Raw genomic sequence first — 23,801 nt, 5'->3', positions numbered from 1 at the left:
CAAATGACAAGGGTACGTTGCCATTTTCATTTGTTGATTTATCTGTGCTTTATGGTAGAAGGACACTGGTCATGAGTACCTGGGAATCCTATATCCCGTTGAAAGGCATTTGGCACATAGGGCAACCTTACCCAATCTGGTGCCCTCCATATGTATTGGAGCATAGCTGGGAATTATGGGAGTTCCCTTTGCCTCTAGAGAATACCAAATTGGGAATACTGAACAAGGGGACAGAGTTTGTAGGAAGGGGCAATGATTTTTCTTCAATTAATTTTCCAAAGCATTCTGTCATTGGGTTTCTTTTTGTTATTCGTATTTCTTTTGAGAACTTCTTTTATGTCACATCATTCTGCTTTCTGCAGTGGTGGCCAAACTCGATGATTTAAATGCAGCCATTCTTATTACCCTAGAATGTGCCACATCAGTGGTCTTTGGAGCCCTGGTAGGAAAAAAACATGTAGGTAGACATTAAAAAAAAAAAAAAGCAGATGCCTCCTTGGGTAATTCTGGGAAAATAAACTAGTATGGCTGCTCAAATCAACTCTGTACTGGTACTGCTGCTGAAGATAAGTAAATTTCCCAGTATGGACTGGAGCAATGATAAAACAAACCTGCAGTTACTTATTTATTGCTCATGGCAGTCATATGAAATTTTCCATTGATTTCAAAATGAATGGGACCATGACCGTTCTATACTGCAAGCTTTCCTTATCTGGCATCTGAGAACACCTGGCAGGAGAAAGTTGATACGCGGGCATCATATTTCTGCATCCAGACCAGCACTAGATTTTTTTTTTCCTTGCCTCCTTGGAAACCGCACCTTGTTCTGAGAAATGGTACATATCTCTGGAAACCGGAATTGCCCCAATTTAGATGAGCATGACGTCAAAGACTGACCAGGCTAGGAAGGGACAGAAGGCCAGTAAGGTGTGTTTATTGGAGGGGACCAGGTGGGCAGACAGGTTGGATCACATTCTTCCAGGAAGCTGCCAGGAAGTGGCTGCCTTTTTAAAAATTTACTTTGCATGCTCCTAGATCCTCACTGAAGCAAAACTGGAGCGTTACAGGTAGGAAACCACCCTGCTTCCTTGGAGTTGAGGCAGGGGCCCTGCTTCACTATGAGAAGAGCTGTCTCTGTTTTCTTTTGCCTTTTCACGCTTTCTCTAACACAGGGTAAGTAAATTGGCCTTTTGTGTGTTTGTGTATGTGTGTGTATAAGATCCTGCTTCTCTGAATTAAAGCAAGGAGGTTGCTGATTTACAGCGGATGTCCCAGATTAGGCCTTCTCCCGGGAAGGGCCTTGGACAATGCAGTTCCTATACTTAAATTTTATTTTTAGGACTAGTAAGAGCTAGTGATCAGAACATCCCTTCCACATCAGGCAGTATTTCTTTAGAAACTCTTGTCTTTGCATTTGCACATATATTGTTGGGATGATCGCAGACCAGCTCAGGAATGTCGTCTAGCAGCTGAAGGAGAAAGAAGGGGCATTTGTTGCCTTTCTTTTCTCTTTTCCAGGGGTAGATGTTTTAAGGAAGTTTGACTTAACTGAGTCTAGAATTCTTATCCTTTTTGTATTTGTGATGGGGTGGAAATGAAAGCAGGCAATGGAGGTGCCCCACTGTTCGCACAGCCTGTCCCTGCATAGGGACATAACCGAGGATTCAGAGCAGTGTGGGGTTTTTTGAATTTTTTTTTGAAATTTGAAATTAGGTGTATTTATGCATGCACATTGAAAATGGTAAGATCAAGGAGGAAAACTGATGATGGCAACATTCTCAGGTTCAATCCCTAAACTCTTGACTTTTATCTCTGGAAAGAGACTGGCACAGCATGCATGGTAATGGTTGCCAGTAGTCCTCTTAGTGGCCGGCCTGTCTTCCACACTGGAAACAAGATGTTTTAAAATGGGAAGAGCCTGCTCCTTTGTTTCTCTCTCACGCTGTAAATTTCCTTGGAAAACTTTATAACATTCCATGTGATCTTCTAATACAGAAAGGTCAGGTTACCTCCCACTTCAACCGAGTTTCATGTTGACCTTCAATTTCCCAGCTAGGCCAAACGATCCCATCCCTTTCATGAGGCCCTCAGCCCTGATGGAATTAAGTATCCTGGCCTTTGACGATGAGAAGTCAATGAGGGTCTGTGACTAGAGCAAATTAGTGGTGTTTTTTATTCTTTCGTATCGTGTTCCATCTGAACTGAGGCATACCCACTTTTTGCAAAAAACACTGCATGGAGAGTTTATTGGGTCCTGGTCATTTATTCAGATTAATCTTCTTTTATACACTGCATTCATTTATATAGTCTTGCTTCTCTATTTTAGCTACCAAAAAAAAAAAAGCAACAATTCCCCTCATCCTTGCAAAATCCATCAACCACGGATGTTGTATAAAACTTACAATAAATAATTATAAATCAGATTGTAGGCAAGGTGATTAACCTGTGGATGTGAGAGTTCACATGACTGAATGCACTACCATGTCAAACTAAAGACATGTCCCATAGAAAGCTAGCATGTTAGTGAAAATGATTGTGGCTTAGCTTTTTCTCTAATACATTAGTTATCTGTTTTTTGGGATGCAAGACATAGAAGTACACATTATTATGCTCCAGGTACAGAGCTTTCAGATATCACCATTTATTAGGGAAACCATTTATTTGTCCCTGAAAAAAACAATCTGGCGTGGGTTGAGATTAAGATGTACAGTAGTTCATCACCAACTAAACTTACTGAAATTAATACCATGGACATTAATGAGATTTACTTCTACATGCCCCTGTACAGAATTGTGCTGCTACTTGCACTTTGTTTTCACTGAAATCCATTGGATCGATGCTATGACTAGTTTATGGCACTGAATTCCATTAAATCTAATTTTTATTTGTTCTTATATTTGGGCATTTTTGAACAAGGGCAATTGAACTTGTTTGCTAAGGTTATTTTGTCAAGTTGACCCCTTCCTGGAGTTTCTGAGTAAATGTCATGCGCTGCCTACCTCTGAATAATGCTCAGACACTGGTTCGGTGGAACAGGCTCTGGTTTATTCACAGCGCAGGTACAGCATTGGAAAAAAGCTGAGAGTGACAGGAGCGCGCCGGTGCGGGGTTTAAATACCCCGCGCCGGTCAGCGCCCCCTCACTCGCGGTCACGTCACCCCCCTTTGTCCAATACGTTGACTTGCCGGTGGGTGAGAGGTTGCGAGGCCCCGCTGGCGTTCCGGGATCGCCCATCATCGGTTTCTCTATTCCTCCGGTGATTGCTGTCAGCTGGGCGATCTCCGTTGTATTAGCGCTAATGGCTTGGGTGTGCTCCGCGATCCGTTTAGCTATTGTTTCTTGACCTTCAGTCGTTGTGAGTTGATGGCTACTTATCTTGAGCCCCTTCCCCTGTTTCCTTGCTATTGTCATGTGTGCCATTGCGCTGATGACTTCAGCTCAACGGCACTCATGACAGTAAAACCGTTTTTGTCAGTGGGAAGGAGATGCATGTTATAAATACAGGTGAAGACAAAAGCAACAAGTTCAAATCCTCCACCTGTTTGTATTTACCAGATATAAGTCCAGATCAAAATTGTGTGTGTTCATATGTGCATGCTTATAACCATAATTGGTCTCCAATGTACATGTGAACAAGTGGGCACATGTAAGCAAGATGCTGCAGTATACCCATTTCATACTGTTATTCCACATACCAGCAAAGCTGGTTCTGAAATGCTGATTTAACAGCTTCCAGCACAATGCATGCTTTGTTTTTAACATCTTTGAAAAGTGATCAGGCCTATTCAATTCCAGATCAAAAGCTATTTGTACAAGTAGAATCCTTACTGGTTTGGGAGGAGGAAGATTTTGCTAATCTCTCCTGTTGTTTTGGAGAATTATGGATGTTATAGAAATGCTCCAGGCCAGAAATGTAGATCGGAAGGGGTGAGGAGGAAGAACAAGGAATCCAAAGGATTAATTATATATTACAATGCAGATATTCTATCAACAGCACAGACAGGCTCTACCGAGCTCTACAAGTGGGGACAGAATTAATCAAGAGCAGAGGAAAGTCTGCAGAGAAAGATAACAAACAATTCTATAGTCCTTCTTCAAAGGGTTGATGAACCATTCCTTCTTGTTAGTGGATAAACTGCTACTGTATTTAATCTCTCTTCTTCATTCTCGCCTTTTATGGATAAACCACAGATTAAAAGATGTGGAACTTCTTGGTCCCAAGGCAAACCTCCCAGATGGGGCCCCCAATGGTGAAAGTGTTCAGGGCTGGGCCTCCATGCCCTGACTGGGACAACCGAGGAAGACCAGAAGAAAGGGAAAAAAAGTAAGGTTTCTGGTGCCATCACAGTTAACAGCAGGTCTGGTCTGGCTGCTGGACCATGATACTCGGGAGGGCCTTCTCTTCCCCTCCCTTCCAGAATACAGCCATAAGTGTCTGCTATATCCCTCCATTTAGAGCTCACCCCCCGCCCCCGGCCCTGAAGTTTGGCCACCTGAAAGTTTTTCCTAGACAAATCTGGGCTGCAAGAATCTGCATTAACACTAGATGGCAGCAAAGGGTTAGGGTGGTCCCTATTTCTTTGCTGTCATCTAGTTTCCTGGATTTTGCCACCGGGATCTGGTTTGCCTTTTCCCTTTCGTTCACAAGCAGGGAAGAGGAAGCAAGTGGCCAGCGTTGAGCCCTAGGGAAGCTGCCAGGGCCTCCAAGGGCTTCTCTCCCACTGCCTGACACTGCTGACTCAAGAGGAAGGAAGTGACAATTGCAGAAGCAGCAGCTTTTCCCTCCCTCTTTTCCCTCCCTCTTCTAGGCCTCTTGCAAGGCCCGTGAGACTTGAAAGTCCCATGAGACTACAAGTCCCATGAGACTTTGTAGCCGGCAGGAAGAAGGGGAGGAAAGAGAGAACCCAAATAATAGGGAACTCTGCTTTGTTGAAATCTGGTATGTAATACAGTAAGGAGTTGTAAGTTACAGCTTACTGTGAGCCTTACTGAAGAGTCACTAAGAAAGAAGACAACACCTCGCTTCTGCTTCTCTTGGGACTCTGCTTGGGCTCCCATGTCTGGGCCTCAGAAAACTGGATTAGGCTAGATACAGATCATCTGCCCTCCAGCATCCAGTGGTTGTTTGGATTTTGGCCACACAGATATGGTAGCCCTGTCCCCATCTGATGAGGTTTGTTGAAGGCGTGGAGCAAGCAGAGGGAGGCAACTGGAAACTCACTCAGGTCTCCTCTGGCTGCGAGTCCCAAGACAGTTGCTTACTCTGATTTCACTATACTTGCACCACTGAAGTCTCAAAAGTTTGGATTTGCTTCTGTTAGCATTCAAGGACACCTGCTTCATCTCAGAAACCACAGGTTTGATTTTAATTTGAAATCACATAACCGCAATGGGCCCCCCATCCTTGCAAAGCAACCTCCCAGAAAATAAAGATTTAAAATGGAAGATGTTCCTTCTGCGCAAGGCATTTGAGAGAGGTGGTTCACAATGTGAAAACAAACTACCCCTTTCCTGTATTAAAACAGCTGCAAAGCTCATGTGGCTGCTTTGAGAGCTGGCCCTGGTTGTCCATGTGACAATTCTGCTGGAACTGCCAGCTAAATGAAGTGGTGGCATGTGCATGCCTGGGTGCTGGTAGTTGGGGACAGCTTTTGAAGCAGCAGTGAGAACCTTTGAGCTTTTAAGAATTGAGGGGCTCATCTTGACTTCCCCTCATGGCAGCACAAATGTGACCCAGTAACAGTTTTCTTGCTGTGTCTTCATGATGTTGCCTTCATTTCAGTCTCGGCTCGCAGCTAAAACAGCTTAAGGTCCTCTTAAGCAGTTCCAATTTTAGAGTAGCATTTCCCTCTTCTGACACATTTCTTGACATGGCAGTGATCTAGTATGCTTGGTTGAGGATACAGTCAAGGCTGGGATCTGCTCAGCTCTGATTGGTCACTTTAGCTCTTCATGAACTCCTCCTCTGCTCTGGTTGGTGGGCATCAGCATTTTGCCTTTGGTTGCTGGAGAGAGTCCACACCTGGCTTCATTTGCCAGATGTTATTCATGGTTCTTATATACGTGGGTTTAATGCTCTTTCAAAAAAGGGTGAGATCTGCATGAAAAAAGGGACTCTTAAAAGTGGTAGATCTGTGCTGTGTTTGATTTAAACCAGGAAGGAGAACTAGGATCTGCCAGCTGCATGTTGCTGGTTCTGTTAACAATGTGTGCATTGCAGGTTTTTCATTGCTTCTGCAGATAAGGTGTTTGGGCTGGCTGGACAGGCAGTGGTATTTTCTTACTCCACCAGCTACTTCCCGGTGCGTCTGGTACAGCCACTTGCTGCCAAGGCAGCTGTTCCCTTTCAGCGCAAGCTGATGACAGAGCTCAGTTCTTCATGTTGCTTCTTCCTTCTTTACCCTGTGGCCCACCTCCATGCCTGTCAGCCAGGCTATTTTGGGACAAGGCTTTAGTGCTTTTCCAGAAAAGCACTAGATCTGTGGTCAGGAATAAGGTGATTGACAGATCATCGCTGTCCCTGCAACATGTTAATTGCACAACTTGTGGCAAAAAGAGTGGCTAAAGCAGCTGTTCAGCGCACCCACCCTGCTCTATTCCAAACCCACCATACATTAGGGAGAGTAATTAGGTTTTTTTTCCTCTCCTCCTGATGGCTGGTTGGAACAGAAACAGCTTGGTGAATCTTTCAATAGGTAAAATAGGGCTTGGCAATTGGGACCAGGGACCTCTCCTTCCCAGGACATTTCTGATTGTACAGGTAGTCCTCTGTTAACAATGGCAATTGGGATTCGGTTGCTAAGCAATGTGGTTGTAAAGCACGATGTCATGTGACCATGCTGCTTAGTGATGGAAATTCCAGCACTTCTGATTGCTGTTGTTGAGTGAATGCCACAATGTCATTAAGCGTGACGTCACGTGGTTGCCATTTACAACCTCCTGCCAGCTTCCCCATTGACTTTTATTTATTGCCCATCTTGACAAACGACTCTGCTTGTTGGAAGCTGGCAGGGAAGGTCGCAAATGGCGATCATGTGACCATGTGTCATGTGCGCCGTTTCAATGTATTGGATGCATCGTAACGTTTCGCATGTCATTAATTGGATGCGTGTTTCATTTGTCTAGGGAGGATGGGAACGATTATCTTTTGGCTTTGCTTTGGAATGTATTTGTGTTATCTACTGCGCTCAAGGTTACTTTCCCAGGCTAGCAACTCTGACGATTGCTGGCACCTGTGCCGGGCGGGGCTGTTACGAGGGAGGCGGGATACGTTTGAAGCAAGGGTTTAAGTTTGTATTTGGCGCGCTTTTGCTCATTCTCAGCTTTCTCTGTATTTGTCTTTAGTACTCTAATAAATCAGATTTCATTTAGCATCCTCTTGTGAGTCTGAGTATTTGGGGCTAGGGCAATCATTACATAAAGCTGAGAATCTCAGTTCCTAACTCCGCTGGCCCCTGTCCAGGAAAGACAAGCGTCTAACCTGTGAGGGAGAGAGCCCGCGATGACCGAACCCGACATCGTGATGATGGAGGAAGGGGAACCGGACTCGACCGTGAGGCCATCCGGCCGACCGTCCCAAGGTGGGGAGCTGTCCGCCATCAGAGAGGAGGCGAGCTCCGAGTCAGAGAGCGAAGCCGGGGGGCTGAAAACGGCCCCGGAGACCACCGTGAATTCTCCGGGCGAGCTGCTAACCTGGGATGAGACCCGAGGAGATGCCACAGCAGCGGGGGGCCCATCCTGGAGGCAGAGATACCCCTTATCCCCCAACGTGGTGCAGGTGCAGCCAACGGAGGGCTCACCCACTCCGGATCGGATCCGAGTGCTGGAGTCGAAAATGGATTCGTTGGAGGCTATCCTGAAACAGCTGAGCTTGGATGTAACCTCGTTGCGAGAGGTCCGGGAAGAATCAAGCCAGAGGCATTCAACCCCTTCTTCCCAGGGGCTGACCCCGGAACGGCGACGGGTGGTGCGGAGGCGCGAAGGGGACCAGTCGGTCCAGATGGAAATCGCAGCATCGCCCGGGCGATCGCCCCGGGGCCCCGTGCCGCCCCGAGTCAGGGAAGCACCAGCCGCAGCAGCCCCGGTGGTGGGGCGCAGCCCGGCGGGAGGCGGCATGCGAGACTTCCCTGTCAAGTTTGATGGGGACCCGACCAAACTCTCGTTCTTCCTGACGAATGCGAAAGCCTATATGGAGGAATGGGGGGCGGTTTTCCAATCGGAGAAGGCAAGAATCATCACCATTGCCACCAAACTGAAGGGGAGGGCGGCAGACTGGTATGTCCAGATGTGCCAGTCGGAAGCGCCTGAACTGGAAAATCTCGAGGAGTTCCTCTGGGCGTTGAAGCAACACTTCGAGGACCCCTTAGCAAAGGAGAGAGCAAAGCGAGCCCTGAAGGAACTCAAGCAGGGGTCCCGATCAGTGGCCGATTATGCTTTGGAGTTTAAAGCGCTAGCTGGGAAGGTGGATGACTGGTCCCAAGCAACCATTATCGAGCTCTTCAAAGATGGCTTGAATACAGAGGTGCTGCGCTGGTCCCTGGGGAGGGACGACCCATACACGCTGTATGAGTGGATCCTGCTGGCAGGAAGGGCTGAACATGCCCAGGAGATCTTTGCCCAGCGGAAGACCGCCAAGTCGGGGCGGGAGGTGAAGCCTAGCCGCCCATCGACCACCGGGGGGAAACCGGGACAACGACCCTGGGACGAGGAGCGGGAGAAGCGGTACGCAAAAGGCTTGTGTCTGAGATGTGGTAAGGAGGGGCATCGAGTGGCAGCATGCCCGAAGGCAAAGGTAGAGGAACGGCCCGGAAAACCGCCGGAGAAGTCCCCTGCGTTGCCGAGGAAACAGAAAGCTGCAGTGGCTGAGACCGAGGGAGACGATGTGATGTTCTACGAAATTGAAGGGGAGACCGAAATCCCGCAGCCGGCGGGAAACGCCAGCCACCTGCTCTAAAGGGCGCCGCTGGGCAGGTGGTAGAGGACGGGTGCGAGCCTCCATCGGTGAGTGGCACTTACCGCATACTCATGGTGAAATTGAAATTGGGTTCCCAAGTCAAGACGGTGGAAGTATGGGCCATGATTGATTCGGGGTGTTCCCGGTGTCTGATGCACCCCGACGTGGTGGCAGCTTTGGAGCTCCCCACTTTCCCTCTACAAAGACCCATCGCATTTACTCAATTGGATGGGTCCATGGCAGGGGGCAAACCGGTCACCCATTTTACAGGGCGGGTAGCCTTGCAACTGGGCAGTCACCAGGAAGGGTTGTCTTTTGTCGTGGCTCCCGTAGGGGGGCCATTGGTGGTGTTGGGGGTACCATGGTTGGTGCAGCAAAACCCCCAAATAAACTGGGTTTACCGGACCATCACATTTAGGGATGGGTTTTATCAAGCGACAGAGGGGAAGGGTGCCCCAGAGGAGATGGTGGGGGTTGCGGCAGCTGCGACTCCGCCTTACCCGGCCTCTCCTCTGGAAGGCTTGCCTGCCGAGTACCGGATGTTTGCTGATGTATTCGGTGAAAAGGAAGCTGACCAGTTGCCCCCCCATCGAAAGACGGACTGTGCCATAGAACTGCTGCCCAACACTCAATTGCCTAAACCAAAAATTTATTCCATGACGCAAAAGGAACTGGCTCTGTTGAGGGAATTTGTGGACAAAAATTTGGCGCGCGGATTCATTGAGCCGGCGAATTCACCCGTGGGGGCGCCGGTTCTTTTTCGCCCAAAAAAGGATGGGACATTGAGACTTTGTACGGATTTCCGCGGATTAAATGCCGTCTCAATTTCCAACAAATATCCCTTGCCATTGATAAAGGACATGTTGTCACATCTGGCCAAAGGCAAGATCTTCTCTAAACTGGATTTAAGAGAAGCCTACTATCGTGTACGAATCAAAGAGGGTGATGAGTGGAAAACTGCATTCAATTGCCCGTTGGGAGCCTTCCAGTATAAGGTGTTGCCGTTTGGGTTGGCTGGGGCCCCTGGGGTATTTATGCAATTAATCAATGAAGTTTTGCATGAACATCTGTTTAAAGGTGTACTGGTGTATTTGGATGATGTGTTGATTTATACGGAAACCATGAAAGAGCATGTAGCTCTGGTAAAGAAAGTCTTGTGTAAACTCAGATCTGCTGAATTGTATGCAAAGCTATCGAAATGTGCCTTTCATCAGACCCAAATTGATTACTTGGGGTATAGGATTTCTGATAAAGGTATAGAAATGGACCCTGCCAAGGTGCAGGCTATCATGGACTGGGAGAGTCCCCGTACCCGCAGGCAACTTCAAAGTTTCCTGGGGTTCAGCAACTACTACAGATTATTCATAAGGGGGTTCGCTGAGATTGCCTTGCCCCTAACGGACCTGCTTCGAACAAAAGGGGTGGGAGATACTAGGAGAGTCAAGAATCCCGGAGCGCTGTTGAGGTGGACGCCTGCTTGTCAAACGGCGTTTGAGCGGCTGAAAGCAGCTTTCGTCAAAGAGCCCATTTTACAACACCCTGATCCCTCAAAGCCTTTTGTTGTACAGGCAGATGCCTCCGATTATTCTATTGGCGCATTGTTGATGCAAAAAGACGAGGCAGGATGCCTCAAGCCCTGTGCCTATCTATCCCGCAAGTTCTCTGAGACTGAGAGGCGCTGGCATGTTTGGGAAAAGGAGGCATTTGCAGTAAAAGCTGCATTAGAAGCTTGGCGGCATCTGTTGGAAGGGGCAAATCATCCCTTTGAGGTATGGACTGATCATAAAAACTTGGAGGCACTTAGTACCCCTCGAAAACTGAGCCCTAAACAGGTTCGTTGGGCTCAATTTTTCAATCGATTCAATTTTCAGTTCAAATTTATTCCAGGGAAAAAGAACTTCTTGGCTGATGCCTTGTCAAGGCAACCTCAAGACTCTGGGGCGGCGCCAGATGTGGTAAGCACCCTATGGTCGGCGCCCCAATTGGGCATGCAGGCTGTGACGCGAAGCCAAACGCGCGCGCAGCAACCGCCCACCACAAGCGCTGCTCAGCCAAGCACTTTGTCAATTCCCTCCCAGTTGCAACAAAAGTTTTTAAAAGAACTAAAAACGGATACTTGGTTGCTTGCGAATAAAGACAATGTTACTTTTGACAGAGGCTTCGCTTGGAAATCCGACCGCCTCTACGTTCCTGAAAACCTCAGAAAAGATGTATTAACCCGTTCACACGATGACAAACTCGCAGGTCACTTCGGGTTTGTAAAAACCTTGCACCTCGTTCGGAGGCAATTCTGGTGGCCCACATTACGTAAAGATGTCAAAGACTACATTGCTTCCTGCACTGTCTGTGCAATGTCCAAGCGCAAGGTGGGCAAGCCCCAAGGGTTGCTGCAGCCGGTAGCAGCCCCCTCTTCCCCTTGGGAAGAAATCTCCATGGATTTTATTGTAGAGCTACCACCTAGCCAACGCAAAACGGTCATTTGGGTGGTCAAGGATTATTTCTCCAAACAAGCTCACTTTATCCCTTGCGTGTCCATTCCGTCAGCGCGTCAATTGGCCCGCCTATTCCTTGTACACGTGTACAGGCTACACGGATGTCCCTCCCGCTTGATTTCGGACAGAGGTACACAATTTACCTCGCAATTTTGGCGGGCGTTTCTCAAGCTGTTAGGCACGAAGCAAGCCCTGTCCACGGCTTGGCATCCTCAGACGGACGGGGCCACTGAGGCGGTTAACTCTACTCTAGAGCAGTACCTTCGCGCTTTTGTGAATTATCAGCAGGACAATTGGGTAGACCTCCTACCATTTGCTGAAGTGGCTTACAACAATGCAGTGCATCAAAGCACTGGGCAAACCCCGTTTCGGGTGGCTCAGGGTAAGGACTTTGTACCTATCACTGATCTCCCACAACCTCCTGCAGGTGCAGTCACTACAGATGATTGGTCAACACAACTGGCTGACTCTTGGCCAATGATTCAAAAGGCATTGGCTGATGCACAGGCAGATTATAAACTGTATGCTGATCGGAAGCGAGCCCCACAACCTGCGTTCCAAGTTGGGGACTCGGTATACCTTTCTACCAAGTTTATCAAGTCTGCACAACCTTCAAAGAAACTGGCGCCTAAATTTGTGGGTCCTTTCCCAATTGTCGCTCAGATTAACCCTGTGACTTTTAAACTTGACTTGCCTCATAACCTTAAACGCTTACACCCTGTTTTTCATTGCAGCTTACTCAAACCGACTATTCCTTCTGATCGCTGGCATCGGCAACCCCCACCTCCCACCCCCATCATGATTGATGGTCAGCAACACTTTGAAGTTAAAGAAATTTTGGACTCTAGACGCCTTCGCAATACTTTGCAATATTTAGTTCGTTGGAAGCATTTCCCTCATCCTGAGTGGGTCGCTGCACCAGATGTGGCTTCCCCGGTTCTGGTGGCCCGTTTCCACTCCGCTTATCCCACGAAACCAGGTCCCTAGGGGTATTTTAGGAGGGCGGTATGTCATGTGCGCCGTTTCAATGTATTGGATGCATCGTAACGTTTCGCATGTCATTAATTGGATGCGTGTTTCATTTGTCTAGGGAGGATGGGAACGATTATCTTTTGGCTTTGCTTTGGAATGTATTTGTGTTATCTACTGCGCTCAAGGTTACTTTCCCAGGCTAGCAACTCTGACGATTGCTGGCACCTGTGCCGGGCGGGGCTGTTACGAGGGAGGCGGGATACGTTTGAAGCAAGGGTTTAAGTTTGTATTTGGCGCGCTTTTGCTCATTCTCAGCTTTCTCTGTATTTGTCTTTAGTACTCTAATAAATCAGATTTCATTTAGCATCCTCTTGTGAGTCTGAGTATTTGGGGCTAGGGCAATCATTACACCATGGGACTCTGCAACTGTTGTAATTGACAGCTGGTTGCCAAGCACCTGGGTCACGATCATGTGGCTGCAAGAATGCTGCAACGGCTGGAATTTTGATGACTGGTCGTAAGGACCCCTTGTTCAGCGCCATCCTTGTTCCTGGGAGAGGGGCAGGTGACACTGTCCTCCACTGATAGGTCTCTTTCCTATCATTCATTCTGACTTTTTTTCTAGGGGAAAAAAAATCCCTCAGGAAGGAAAAGCCAGAATTGCTCCACAAACTTAGGAGGCCACTCTGAACTCTTTATAAGTTACATATTTTTCTAGCCAGCTGCAATAAATATTGCAAACGTTCCAACTTCTAAAGTTGCCCACTCATTTGGGGTTGTTTTTTGTTCTAATTTTCAGGACACACATTCATCCATACCCAGTCAGTATCATTATCAATGATAACTGCTAAATGAGTGGGGTTTTTTTTTTTGCTCTCTTTGACGTCAGTTCTCAGACAGATGGGTGTTAGCTGCAGTCTTCAGGCTGTCATCACCTAAAAGTCACTTCGTATTGGCACGTTATTATTCACATCAGTTTTGGTTAGTTTTTCTTCCTGGTTCTTATATAGTACCTAACTGTCTGGTTCTCCAACTTTACAGATATTTTTGTTTTCCTTCTTTGCACAGATGCCCTGAAAAATGAAATTCAAAGCAGTGAGTATCACTTAACCCAAACAGCTGCTTATGTATATTCCCTTTGCAGCAAATATGCAGTTTTCTGGCCATAACTGCTGTGAAAATAATATGCTTCCTCTGTGATATGCATGCCTCTATTGTTGCAATTAAGGGTTTTGCAAAGATCAAATTGTCCCAATCAGTGCCAAAGTATTTTGCAGATAATAATACAGTTTAGAAAGGGGGTTAAAATTTAAATCCTTGGGACTCTTTGCAAGCTTAGAGCTTTTTGTGCTGTTGTTTATATATGTATATCTTAAATAATAGAGATCTTTATCCTTGAGTTACAACTACAACTGGAACTGGAACTTTCATTGCTAAGCGAGCTGGTTGTTAAGTGGGTCATGCCCAATTTGCAACTTTTTTGCTGTGATCGTTAAGTGAATCCAGCTTCCCCTGTTGACTTTGCTTGGTGGAAGTTGACTGGGAAGGTTGCAAATGGCAATCACGTGACCCTGGAATGCTGCAACCATCATAAGTGTGAGCTGGTCACCAAGCGCCTGAATTTTGATCATGCGACCACAGGGAAGCTGCAACGGTTATAAGTGTGAGGACTGGTCACAAGTCACTTTTTTCAGTGCCGTCTTAATTCTGAACGGTCACTAAATGAATAGTCATAAGTCAAGGACTACCTGTATAAATTAATCAAATCAAATTCAAAATAAAATAAAAACTATAATTATAAAATAAAATACAATAAAAAATAAATAAAATATGTTTCTTGCCTGCCCCAGCTTATCCATTGCTCCAAAAATTGCAAGAATAGAAACACTAGTTTCTAATTTTTTTACTGGAATTAGAAAAAATGTACAACATAGTTACCTCATGACCCACTGCTTTTAATCTTTTAGAGCTTTCCCTTAGCATGCCATAAATAGCTTTTGCTAGGAAGCAATATTCTGTTGGTCTGATTTGGAGATTCTAGATGCAGGACAGATAAAACTTTAAGCTGGTCCAGCAGGTTTTCTCATATTTACTTGCTACTTTTAAGACTACTGTTGACTACTGCTACTGCAGAGTAGAAGTGAGAAACTTTTGCAATCAACCCTGACCTAAAGGCACACACAAAAAAAAGAAAAAAAGTAGGAGCTAAATTTTAAATAATTTCTTTTTGGTCCCAAAAAGCTGCAAGGAATAGAGCTGTTGATGTCATGATTATCATCAGGGCAATTCATTCAACTTCTTTTAGGTGGGTAGGTATGAAGACTAAATAATCCATCCTTTTTGCTCTTAAACGCACCAAAGGAAATCAGTCCTTTTCTTTTGGAAAAAATTGCTCTAGAAAAATTGTCCCTGTAGGACATTTCACTCCAAAGTAGGTGGTATTCTAGCTAGGGCTCAGTGCTCCTATTTTAGTAGACGGTTCAAAATGTAAAAAATGTTCTTTGCTGCTGAATTTTAATGCAGAGATCTCAGAAGTTTGGGAACTGCACCTCACCCACCCATAAAGTTATGAGGTCTGCATTCAGCCCCGTGGGCTTCCCACTTCTGTAAAACTTGGCACATTACTTACAAACTGATTAACTGGGGGCACTCACTCAAAATATCAAGTGGCAGCGGTGACTGAATGATTGGAGCCCTGCCCTTTTTTACATGTCTTATACATGCAACCCATGTAAAAAAAAAAGAACAGGGCTTCAGTTGTGTGGCTGTGGTCACTATCCTGCTTTTTTTGACTCCTGCCACTGACCCCCCGCCCTGTGATGAATAAACAAATAATCAAATTGAAAAGTTCGACAGATTTGTAATTGGTTAGAAAATAATATACAGTATATAGACTTAAGCTTTAAAATCAAAGTCACAGCGTTCAGTTTAAGATTAAAAGACAGGCTTGTTTGTGTTTTTCTGGTTCATTCTAATCTCAGTTTAACTTAATCAGAGAATCACAAGCCTGTTTCTTCTCTTCCTTGTTTCTTTCTAGGAGATGGGAAGACTGGCACTCAAACAGGTAAGTGATTAACCATAAGAGCAGTGTTTCTCAACCTTGGCGACTTGAAGATGTGTGGACTTCAACTTCCAGAATTCCCCAGTGTGGCTGGCTGGGGAATTCTGGGAGAAGACGTCCAAACATCTTCAAGAGTAACAAGGGAAGGGCCTTTATCCTTTATATATGAGTTTTCCACATCTGAACAGTATAAAGGCAGGGAAGATGTAGCAGCTCCATGAGGTAGGCATTGCAGGAACAACTTCATTAAAAACAATTTAACTGAAAATCTTTCCTGAACTGGCATATGTGGGCCCTCTCAGATTTAACATCTGGGCCTGCCTCCCTTCTGCATACTGTCCCTGTGTTTGGCAAGGGCAAATTGTGCAGTTTTGCGTTAGCAAAGGCTTGTGCTTGTTTTCTGCCAGACAAAAGAGCAACTGCCTGCCGTTTCTTCATGAAAGGTATGCCTTTTGTTTCAAGGGTGGGTGTATGGTGTTTTGTCCAGCCATGCAGTGGAGGTCATGCGTTAACGTTTAACATTTTGCAGCTTCCAAAGGTCAGAAAGGGAGCAGCCAGTTTACACGATGATGTCATGGGGGGATTAGGGCTGAAAAAATTAAGCACTTCCTAGTTGTCAGGAGTCGTGACAACAAACTTCAGAGTCACAGCATGGAAGATTGATTATTTTGCTTGCGTATTTTGTGCGTGTGATGGGGGGACCCCAAAAATGAGATTGGGGGCCCATAGGGGCCATGAATAATCCACATGCCCTAGGATGATCCTGTTACTCAGAGCTTGACATGGAATGGGGCCTAGCAGTTTAGGGGTGCTATCTGGCAGATCGGATGGGGGAGCTGGTAGGGAAAGGGGGATTCATCAGAGGTGGAACCTGACAAAGTGGAACAAATCAACACTTTTTTTTTTATTTTTAAAAATATTTTTATAAGAATTTTTCAATACAATAAAAATAAATGAAACGAAAGTAAGAAAAAGAGAATAAAGAAAAGAATAATAATAAAAAAAGAAAACATACAGTTGTGCCTTCCGCCCTTCTCTCTATTGAGTAATTATCATCTTAACCTTTTCCCTGTTCTCTTCATGCCTTTTAGTTCCCACAAATCAACGCTATTTGGATAAGGAAAGGATTCAGTACTTCTATCCATTTAGGGACTTGTTCAGCATTTTATTTTTTATTATATTACCCTATAATAATTTTCACAGATCACATATACCATCACTTTGAATCCAATCAAATAAGCTTGGTTGAATGGGCCTGAGACTAAATGATGGCCAGAGCAAATGGTGTTCTCAAAGACTCCCTTTCTGTTTGGTTGATTGCTAAATACCTGTTACTTTTATAATCCATCTAAGTGAATTTCAGGCATGCTTTGCATGCATAGAACTTATTACAATCATACACATCTACAGTGTGGTTTCAGTGGGTGCTGACACCATGCCCAATGACATGAATACCCACACAGATATCTATCAATACAATCGTTCCCGTGCAAGTCTGTATTTTAGCTTTGCAAACGAGAATGAATTTTTTGTGCATTGCGTTTTGGTGGAGAAATGGATAGTTAAGTGACTTGGTCATCGCAGATGAATTGGCTGTTGCTAGGGTCAGTCTGTCCCAAATTTGCTCTTAGAATCTAATGGACTAGCAGACAGAGCTCATAGCACATGCTAATTTCTTCTGCAACTCAATGTTACTTCAGGATTGGCTCTGAGCCTCTCTTTCTATGGCTTTTGGAGCTCTCCAAAATAACCAATGTTCAGTGACAACCTGCCAAACACTATAATTTTTAAAACATGGAAATGCCAATGCTGTATTGTTACGTTGTTACTGTATGTTGTTTTTTTTTCTGTGTTTTTAGTTTGTAACCTACCCAGAGTCACTGGGACTCCGATAGTGTAATAATAATAATAATAATAATAATAATAATAAAAATAATTTTTGAAGCTCCCCAAATTGTAAATAAGTGGCACTACCCCAGCTGCAAAACAGTTGTCCATACTTGGGTTATTGTTTGGTTTCTGATAATTACAATCCAGAAAGCCCTAAAATTATGGGCCCATCTTCCATTTTCTTCAACTTTTATGGTTTTTCTCTCTCTCTCTGCACACATACACGTTTTGCTAGTGTGTGGGCAGGTAGTGAATCAGAACCGTATTGTGGGGGGAGAAGATGCCTCTCAGGATGCTTGGCCATGGCAAGTCAGCCTCCAGTACCAAGAGAAGCACGCCTGTGGGGCGACCCTCATCAGCTCTGAATGGTTACTGACGGCAGCCCATTGCTTCCCTAAGTGAGTAAGTGTGAGAAGGATCTGGTGTAGAATTGCACAGGCTTCAGCTCGAACTGTGTAAGCAGCCGTGTACTGGAAGTGTATAAAAGCAAGCATATAAGGTTCCCTGCCTTATATGTTCAGAAAGGAAGCTGCTGGTTCTGTGAGGGCTGTTTATTATGTATGCCATCCTGCTCCGACCTGGGCCTCCAGAAGTGTTGGACCCAGTTCCTGGGAAATCTGAAAATTGCAGGCCAACGTATCTAGTAGGGAGCCAGCTTAGGAAAGTCTGACGTACAGCAAAGCAAGCAAACAACCAAGTTCAGAGAGAACCAAGGACTCCACAGTTCAACCCTGAGCTACATATATTCTCTTCTTTTGGAATAATGACTGTCTCTGGGAAACCCTGGATAAACAGAAGGGATGTAAAATGGGTGGAATGACTGGATTTCTCAAGTGGAAACTCTCCACCCTCAAATGTTGAGTCAGGTCCTAACTGGAATGGATAACTGGAGACAAGTGCTACAGAATTTTCCTGAAGGACCTAATTCTTAATTGTTGCTCCCAACAGGAACACAGTACTGTCTAACTACCAAGCCAACGTGGGAAACTACCAGCTCTTGAATCCAGACCCAAATGCCGTGTGGCTGAGACTGTCCCGAGTGATTGTGCATGAGAACTATACTGGAGATGGATCCAGTGGGGATATAGCTCTGGCTCAGCTAGAGGAACCTGTCCATTTCACCCAAGGCATCCTTCCAGCCTGTCTCCCAGATGCCAAAGTTCAGTTTCCAAGTGGCACCCTTTGCTGGGTGACAGGGTGGGGATCACCTGAATATGGAGGTGAGGAAAGTTGTGGGATGAAGACCTGAAGAAGAGAAAGCAGTTGTTCTTTACACAGAAAGTTCCTAGATTCTAATCAGATGAACCAAAAGAGGAAATGTGAGCAAAACATTGCATGGTATCTTGGGAACTAGCTGAGAGTCTTTTTAAAATTCGTTGTTGTTTGTATTTCCTTTGTATCAAGACTACTCAGCATTTCTGTCAAAGGGTGGTATAAAATAAGAATTTGTACCATAAATAAATAAATATTGGTAGGTAAATAAAAAGCTTAAGCAGCATGTGGTTAAGAGGAGGGTTTTGGTTTAGAAGATTTTAATATTTAGACGGTGGAAATCAACACAAAGCTTAGAATTGGCTGGTTTAGGACTAAAATATCTGTTCTACTCTTGTTTTTACTGGCTCTACTATAAATATATGGAAGCCAAGTATCAATTGGGATCATAGGAAAAATAAGGAAGCTGAATAATTTCCACATTTCCCTGCTGCATCTGTCTGTCTGTCTCTCTACATCCCCACGTGGACATGCTTTGTTTACACACACACACACACACACACACACTGATATCAGTTGAATTTGACAGATATTGCCATTGACCATATTTAATATAAAGGCTTCCTTGAATTGAGCTCATTCCTAGTAACTACTTAAGGGGCTAATACAGATATTAATATTTTAGATAATTTAATTGCCAATCAAGTTTTTAAACCATTGAGTTGTTGCAGGAGGAATTCAGATTGTTTAAAACTGCAGAATGGCACCATAGTCAACAAATCTCTTCATTTCACAATTTGGACTAAACGCATTAGCAGCATCTAAAATGCCTGAATTACTGTTGCCACTGAAATGTGTTTTGGGTGATTCCAAATTTACTTTTTTTGTGTGTAGACAGTTAAAAGAGCACTGTACTGTTACGAGGGATATTAGTTATTTGCAAGAACTTTGGAATAAAGAGTTGGAATGCCCCATATTACAAATCACTGGTTAAGGGACTTAAAGAATATTAAGTATGTTTCTTATGATCTTAAGATGAAATTAATTCAACAAAATATTTTTGTTTATGTTTATTGGCTGCTTCCAACAATCTTGATAAAGAATTGATTTTCAAATTCATGCTGGAGGTATAAAATGATACAGGAGAAACTTGGCCTTGCTCCACTCTCACTCATTTTGGCTTAATATTCATGACTTTATTAATAGAGTTTTGGAAAGAGTATTATGTAGTGTGATTTTGAATAATACATCCCGTATTTGGAATTTATCACTGTATGAAAAGCTATGGATTAAAAGATCCTGGGGCAAACCCCAAAATATTATTTATTTATGATGACAGACTCTGTTACCTTGGATTTACATTCTTGGACTGGTGATATGTGTTTATTATGCTGCTTATGAACTGGTTCTTTATTGAAGTAATGGAAAAACTGACCAATATTTCGACATTAAGGTTTATTATTTAAAAATGGAGCTTTTTATATATATTACAATATATTACATATTTTTGCGCTTGTTTTCTTGTTTCTGTTTGTTTTTGATTAGGGTATCTTCTTTTTTCTATGCATTAAAGCAATGAACTAAAATTAAAAAAATAGATGGACATGTCCATGTCCCTTTTTTAGCAACAATGGAAGTTTCTTAATTTAGTCCAGTGTTTCTCAACCATGGCAACTTTAAGATGGTGGACTTCAACTCCCAGATTTCCCTAGCCAGCATGCAATGGTCTCATCTATACTCCTGAGATTTCCTAGTGGGAGTACTAGACAGGTCTGACCCTTCTTACTTTTTGGAGATCAAACAAATTTAACTATCTTTAACTTGATTAATATTTAAAATGCAAATAAATGACATTAAATTGAATGGGTTTTGTTTTTGTGGCTCTACTCACTCTGTGCTTGGGTGATGCCCTTGTTATGCTGCTCAAAGACCAAGTGGAGTCCCGTGCTCCTTATATATGATATAGCTCCAAAATAAAGGTGAAATTAATGGCAAGAATTTGAAATGATGGCTGCTGGAGGGCAAAGGTGGGCAAAAGACAAAAGTAGCACCAATATGATAGAGTGTGTCGTGGTGTTGCCTACATGTACAAAAGGGACAGAACTTTCATCATGATGAGCAACTTTGCTTTAGTCATTTTGATGAAAGTGATGGATCCTATAGATGCTTTTTCTCTGAAAGGTGGCAGTTTGGTGAGGTGGTGGCCAGGACCTGGGTTGGGGAGAGTAAAAAGAGGTGTGACCATTCTTTGCAATGGGAAGAGCATCTTTTCTTGGCAGCATGTCACTCATTGTAACCTGCTTAATTTCTCATACTTGTTTTTGATTACTTGCCATCCTGTGGGAAAGATCTCTTTCACTTCAGAAACCTGCTCAGCTGTATTGTCCAGTGTGCCCACACAGAGCCATTATCACCAATCAACCTATGGGAAGGGTTCTAGAATTATCTTTTGTTTCCTTTTAAATAATACTTATTGTATTTTTATTTGCATGTAAACCTCTTTGGGAAGATAGTTATACTGAAGGCAGGATATACAGTATATCATTGTAATAATAACCATAGTAATAATCAATTTTTTCTTCAAGCCACTCTGGGAGCTCCCAAAACATTGCAGCAGATCCAGTTGCCATTGATAGACACCATGACCTGTGATGCCTTCTATCACATTGGTACGAATATCAGTCCCACTACCACAGAGATCCAGGATGACATGTTCTGTGCTGGCTATGCTGAGGGAAAAAAAGATGCTTGTTTGGTAAGAGAGAATGCTGATGGACATAGTATGGAATGGCATTTGCAGGGGACACTCAAGGATGGAAAGATCTTAAGAGTGAGCTGAAACACTTAAGCCAACTTGCCCTATTTGTCATGATGTAAAATCCATTTTGAGGCACAGGGGGCTGCACTTACCTTTGAGGTGGTTGAGGTTCTTGGATTTTTCTTTCTTTTCTCATAGTACTATGGGATTCTCAACAAAGATTGCTGCTGCTTTACTGCACTTCCTGGGATGGCTGTGTGGTTCTGTGATGTTATGAGATACATGGCCAGTCCAGGAAGTACCAGAAGTAGCATTTTAACATTTGTACTTAGAGTAGAACAAAAATTTGCTAATGGTGTTCTCCAATAGGAACTTTAGTTCAGCCTCATTTAGGTCCTCTCCCTTGATTGCTAATAGGTGTATCATTGTGGTTTCTCCAGAGCTAAGGGGAAGACAGTCTTCACAACCTTGTAGGCAATATGGGAAAGGTATTATATTATTTTCCCAATATTCTCTTTACTAGTTTCTCCTGGCAGAGAATCCACCAGAGAGATGGTTGTGTTTGGGGAAGGTACAGCATTATAGTGTTTTCATGCTGGTTCCAGGCTGTGTATAAAAGTGAACAGAAACAAACTGTGTTACAGAGAGATAACATAGACTCTTACTGCTTACTTTTCTCAACCAGGGTGACTCCGGAGGTCCATTAGTCTGCCAAGAGGATGGTGCCTGGTTTGTGGCAGGCATTGTGAGCTGGGGTGACATGTGTGGCCTCCCCAACCGCCCAGGGGTCTACACCAATGTTGGTTTCTATCAAGACTGGATTCAGAGTCACTTCCTTGGGGTGCAATTTGGCCTTGTGAATGTCACATATTACCGAGTTGCTTCACCTCGATCTGCCTCAAGCCAAGTCCTCAAAAATTTCAGTTTCTTCCTCCTGCTTCTGATCTCCTGCTTCCTCATCACCTTCTGAGACAGGGTGGGAATAGGATGTTCTGGTGCTTTTACTTACAAGTTGAAATTTTATGGGAAAAAAATCTTAACCCTGCATCTTCCACTAAACCCTGCATCTTCCACTAAAAAAAGACTATCTGAAGTTTACGGAAACACCAGCAGCTTCTATCCTTGACGCCGCATTAGAAGCCCAGTTCTTCCAAATGAATGGATTCTGAAATGTTCTGGAGCATTTCATGTTCTGTCAAGTACGGCTATAGGGTATTATGGATTTTTAGGGCATTGGAGGCAAGGGAGAGATATTTTACTGATGAGGGAATCAGACTTCTTCATTTTGCTCTGTTCATCTCCCTCCCTGAAGGAGAACAAGGGCTTTCACTTTTGTTCTCTGAAGGTGCTAATCATGTAAATTCATGAATATATATATAGTGAGACTGTACCATTGTGCTGCTTTTTTGCAAGAGCTTCTTTCCAAAGAGAACGGGAAAAGAGGAAAGGGAAAAGCTATCCTATTCAGGAAAAAGGCCTTAAAGTCATATTGAACTTCCAGAGAGGTTTCTGGGTAGTATTTGGTTGGCTTTGCTCTAACACACAGCTTCTTTTCTGAATTTGAAATGATTGGGGAAATGGGGTGGTGAAAGAGCTAAATGATACCCTGTTCCAGTAGCAAACTAGAGCTCAACTTCTGAGGAATCATCTTGCCACGGTGTGTACCTCTAACTTAGCCTTAGGCCTGTTCTACCCATACAGTTGAATGAGATGGTAGGATCCTTAAGTTGTAGAATGGTAGATCATACCACTTGGAAAGGCATACAGGGAAGTGCTGTGTAATGACTGCCTATCCAAAACAACAATAACAACAACAGTTATCTTCCTGCATTTTCCCATTTTTTTTCTTTTCCCAAATAATCCATTAAGAAGGAAAAAATGTAATAGATCCTTAGCAGCTTTTAGTTGGCAACACCAATGGCATTTCTCTGGGAGCATTAGAAATACTGGAAAATATGTGGTTGTGTGTGAATTGGGAAGAGGGTTGGGTAGAGAATACTTTTTAAAATATATGCCTGGGATTGGAAGAGGCATAGATTTTAAATTTCCCTCACCTCCCCTTTATATAATATCCTTGTTAATTTAATAATTTAAAGGAATAATTTAAATAACAACTGGAGAAAGTGCTACAAAAAATCACAGGACCAAAACTTGTTGGACCTTTGATTAACACTTTGCTACATATTTTAGGTACATGTTTTTCTTCTCACTGAAGGATATCTGTGTAAGGTTTTGGAGGAAAGAAAATATGCTTTGGGTGGGATAGTGCAGATGAACAGGAGTTTGCCAAGTTTCTTTCCTGCTATAGAGAAGAAGGATGTATTTATATTTTCAATTTCTTCATGAAGAAAATAAATCACTACTTTGTAACTAGATATGAGCAGTTTTCTTGGTAGGGTTATGAACATGGTTTGCTATTTCCTTCTGGGATTTCTTTCCAACTTACCAGTTTAGCCAACAACC

At 43.9% G+C, this 23,801-nt stretch overlaps 1 protein-coding gene across 2 annotated transcripts; it reads left to right on the top strand.

Moving 5' to 3' along the window:
- The first annotated feature begins 733 nt into the window (after nt 1–733).
- Nucleotides 734–22,773, top strand: LOC134495547 (serine protease 33-like). 2 transcript variants are annotated; one of them, XM_063301058.1, is made up of 8 exons: nt 746–836; nt 1,036–1,173; nt 13,486–13,512; nt 15,455–15,481; nt 17,604–17,766; nt 18,317–18,588; nt 21,166–21,335; nt 22,024–22,773. In XM_063301058.1, exons 2-8 carry the CDS (start codon nt 1,119–1,121, stop codon nt 22,306–22,308), a joined length of 999 nt encoding a protein of 332 aa, XP_063157128.1. In that variant the 5' UTR covers nt 746–836; nt 1,036–1,118; the 3' UTR covers nt 22,309–22,773. The 2 variants fall into 2 exon arrangements, with proteins under 2 accessions (XP_063157127.1, XP_063157128.1); XM_063301057.1 differs by having other exon boundaries at nt 734–1,173.
- Nucleotides 22,774–23,801: the final 1,028 nt, after the last annotated feature.

Source organism: Candoia aspera, chromosome 4, assembly GCF_035149785.1.
Source record: "Candoia aspera isolate rCanAsp1 chromosome 4, rCanAsp1.hap2, whole genome shotgun sequence".
Taxonomy (NCBI): domain Eukaryota; kingdom Metazoa; phylum Chordata; class Lepidosauria; order Squamata; family Boidae; genus Candoia; species Candoia aspera.
The sequence above is the reverse complement of the archived record's forward strand: the minus strand, read 5'-3'. Positions and strand labels throughout refer to the sequence as shown.

What these genes read in the sequence shown, in the direction of transcription:
- LOC134495547 (XM_063301057.1), top strand. Translation starts at nt 1,119, where the DNA reads ATGAGAAGAGCTGTCTCTGTTTTCTTTTGCCTTTTCACGCTTTCTCTA. An exon ending in GAAAAATGAAATTCAAAGCA is followed by an intron (nt 13,513 to 15,454) that starts GTGAGTATCACT and finishes GTTTCTTTCTAG; the next exon opens with GAGATGGGAAGACTGGCACT. An exon ending in GAAGACTGGCACTCAAACAG is followed by an intron (nt 15,482 to 17,603) that starts GTAAGTGATTAA and finishes ACGTTTTGCTAG; the next exon opens with TGTGTGGGCAGGTAGTGAAT.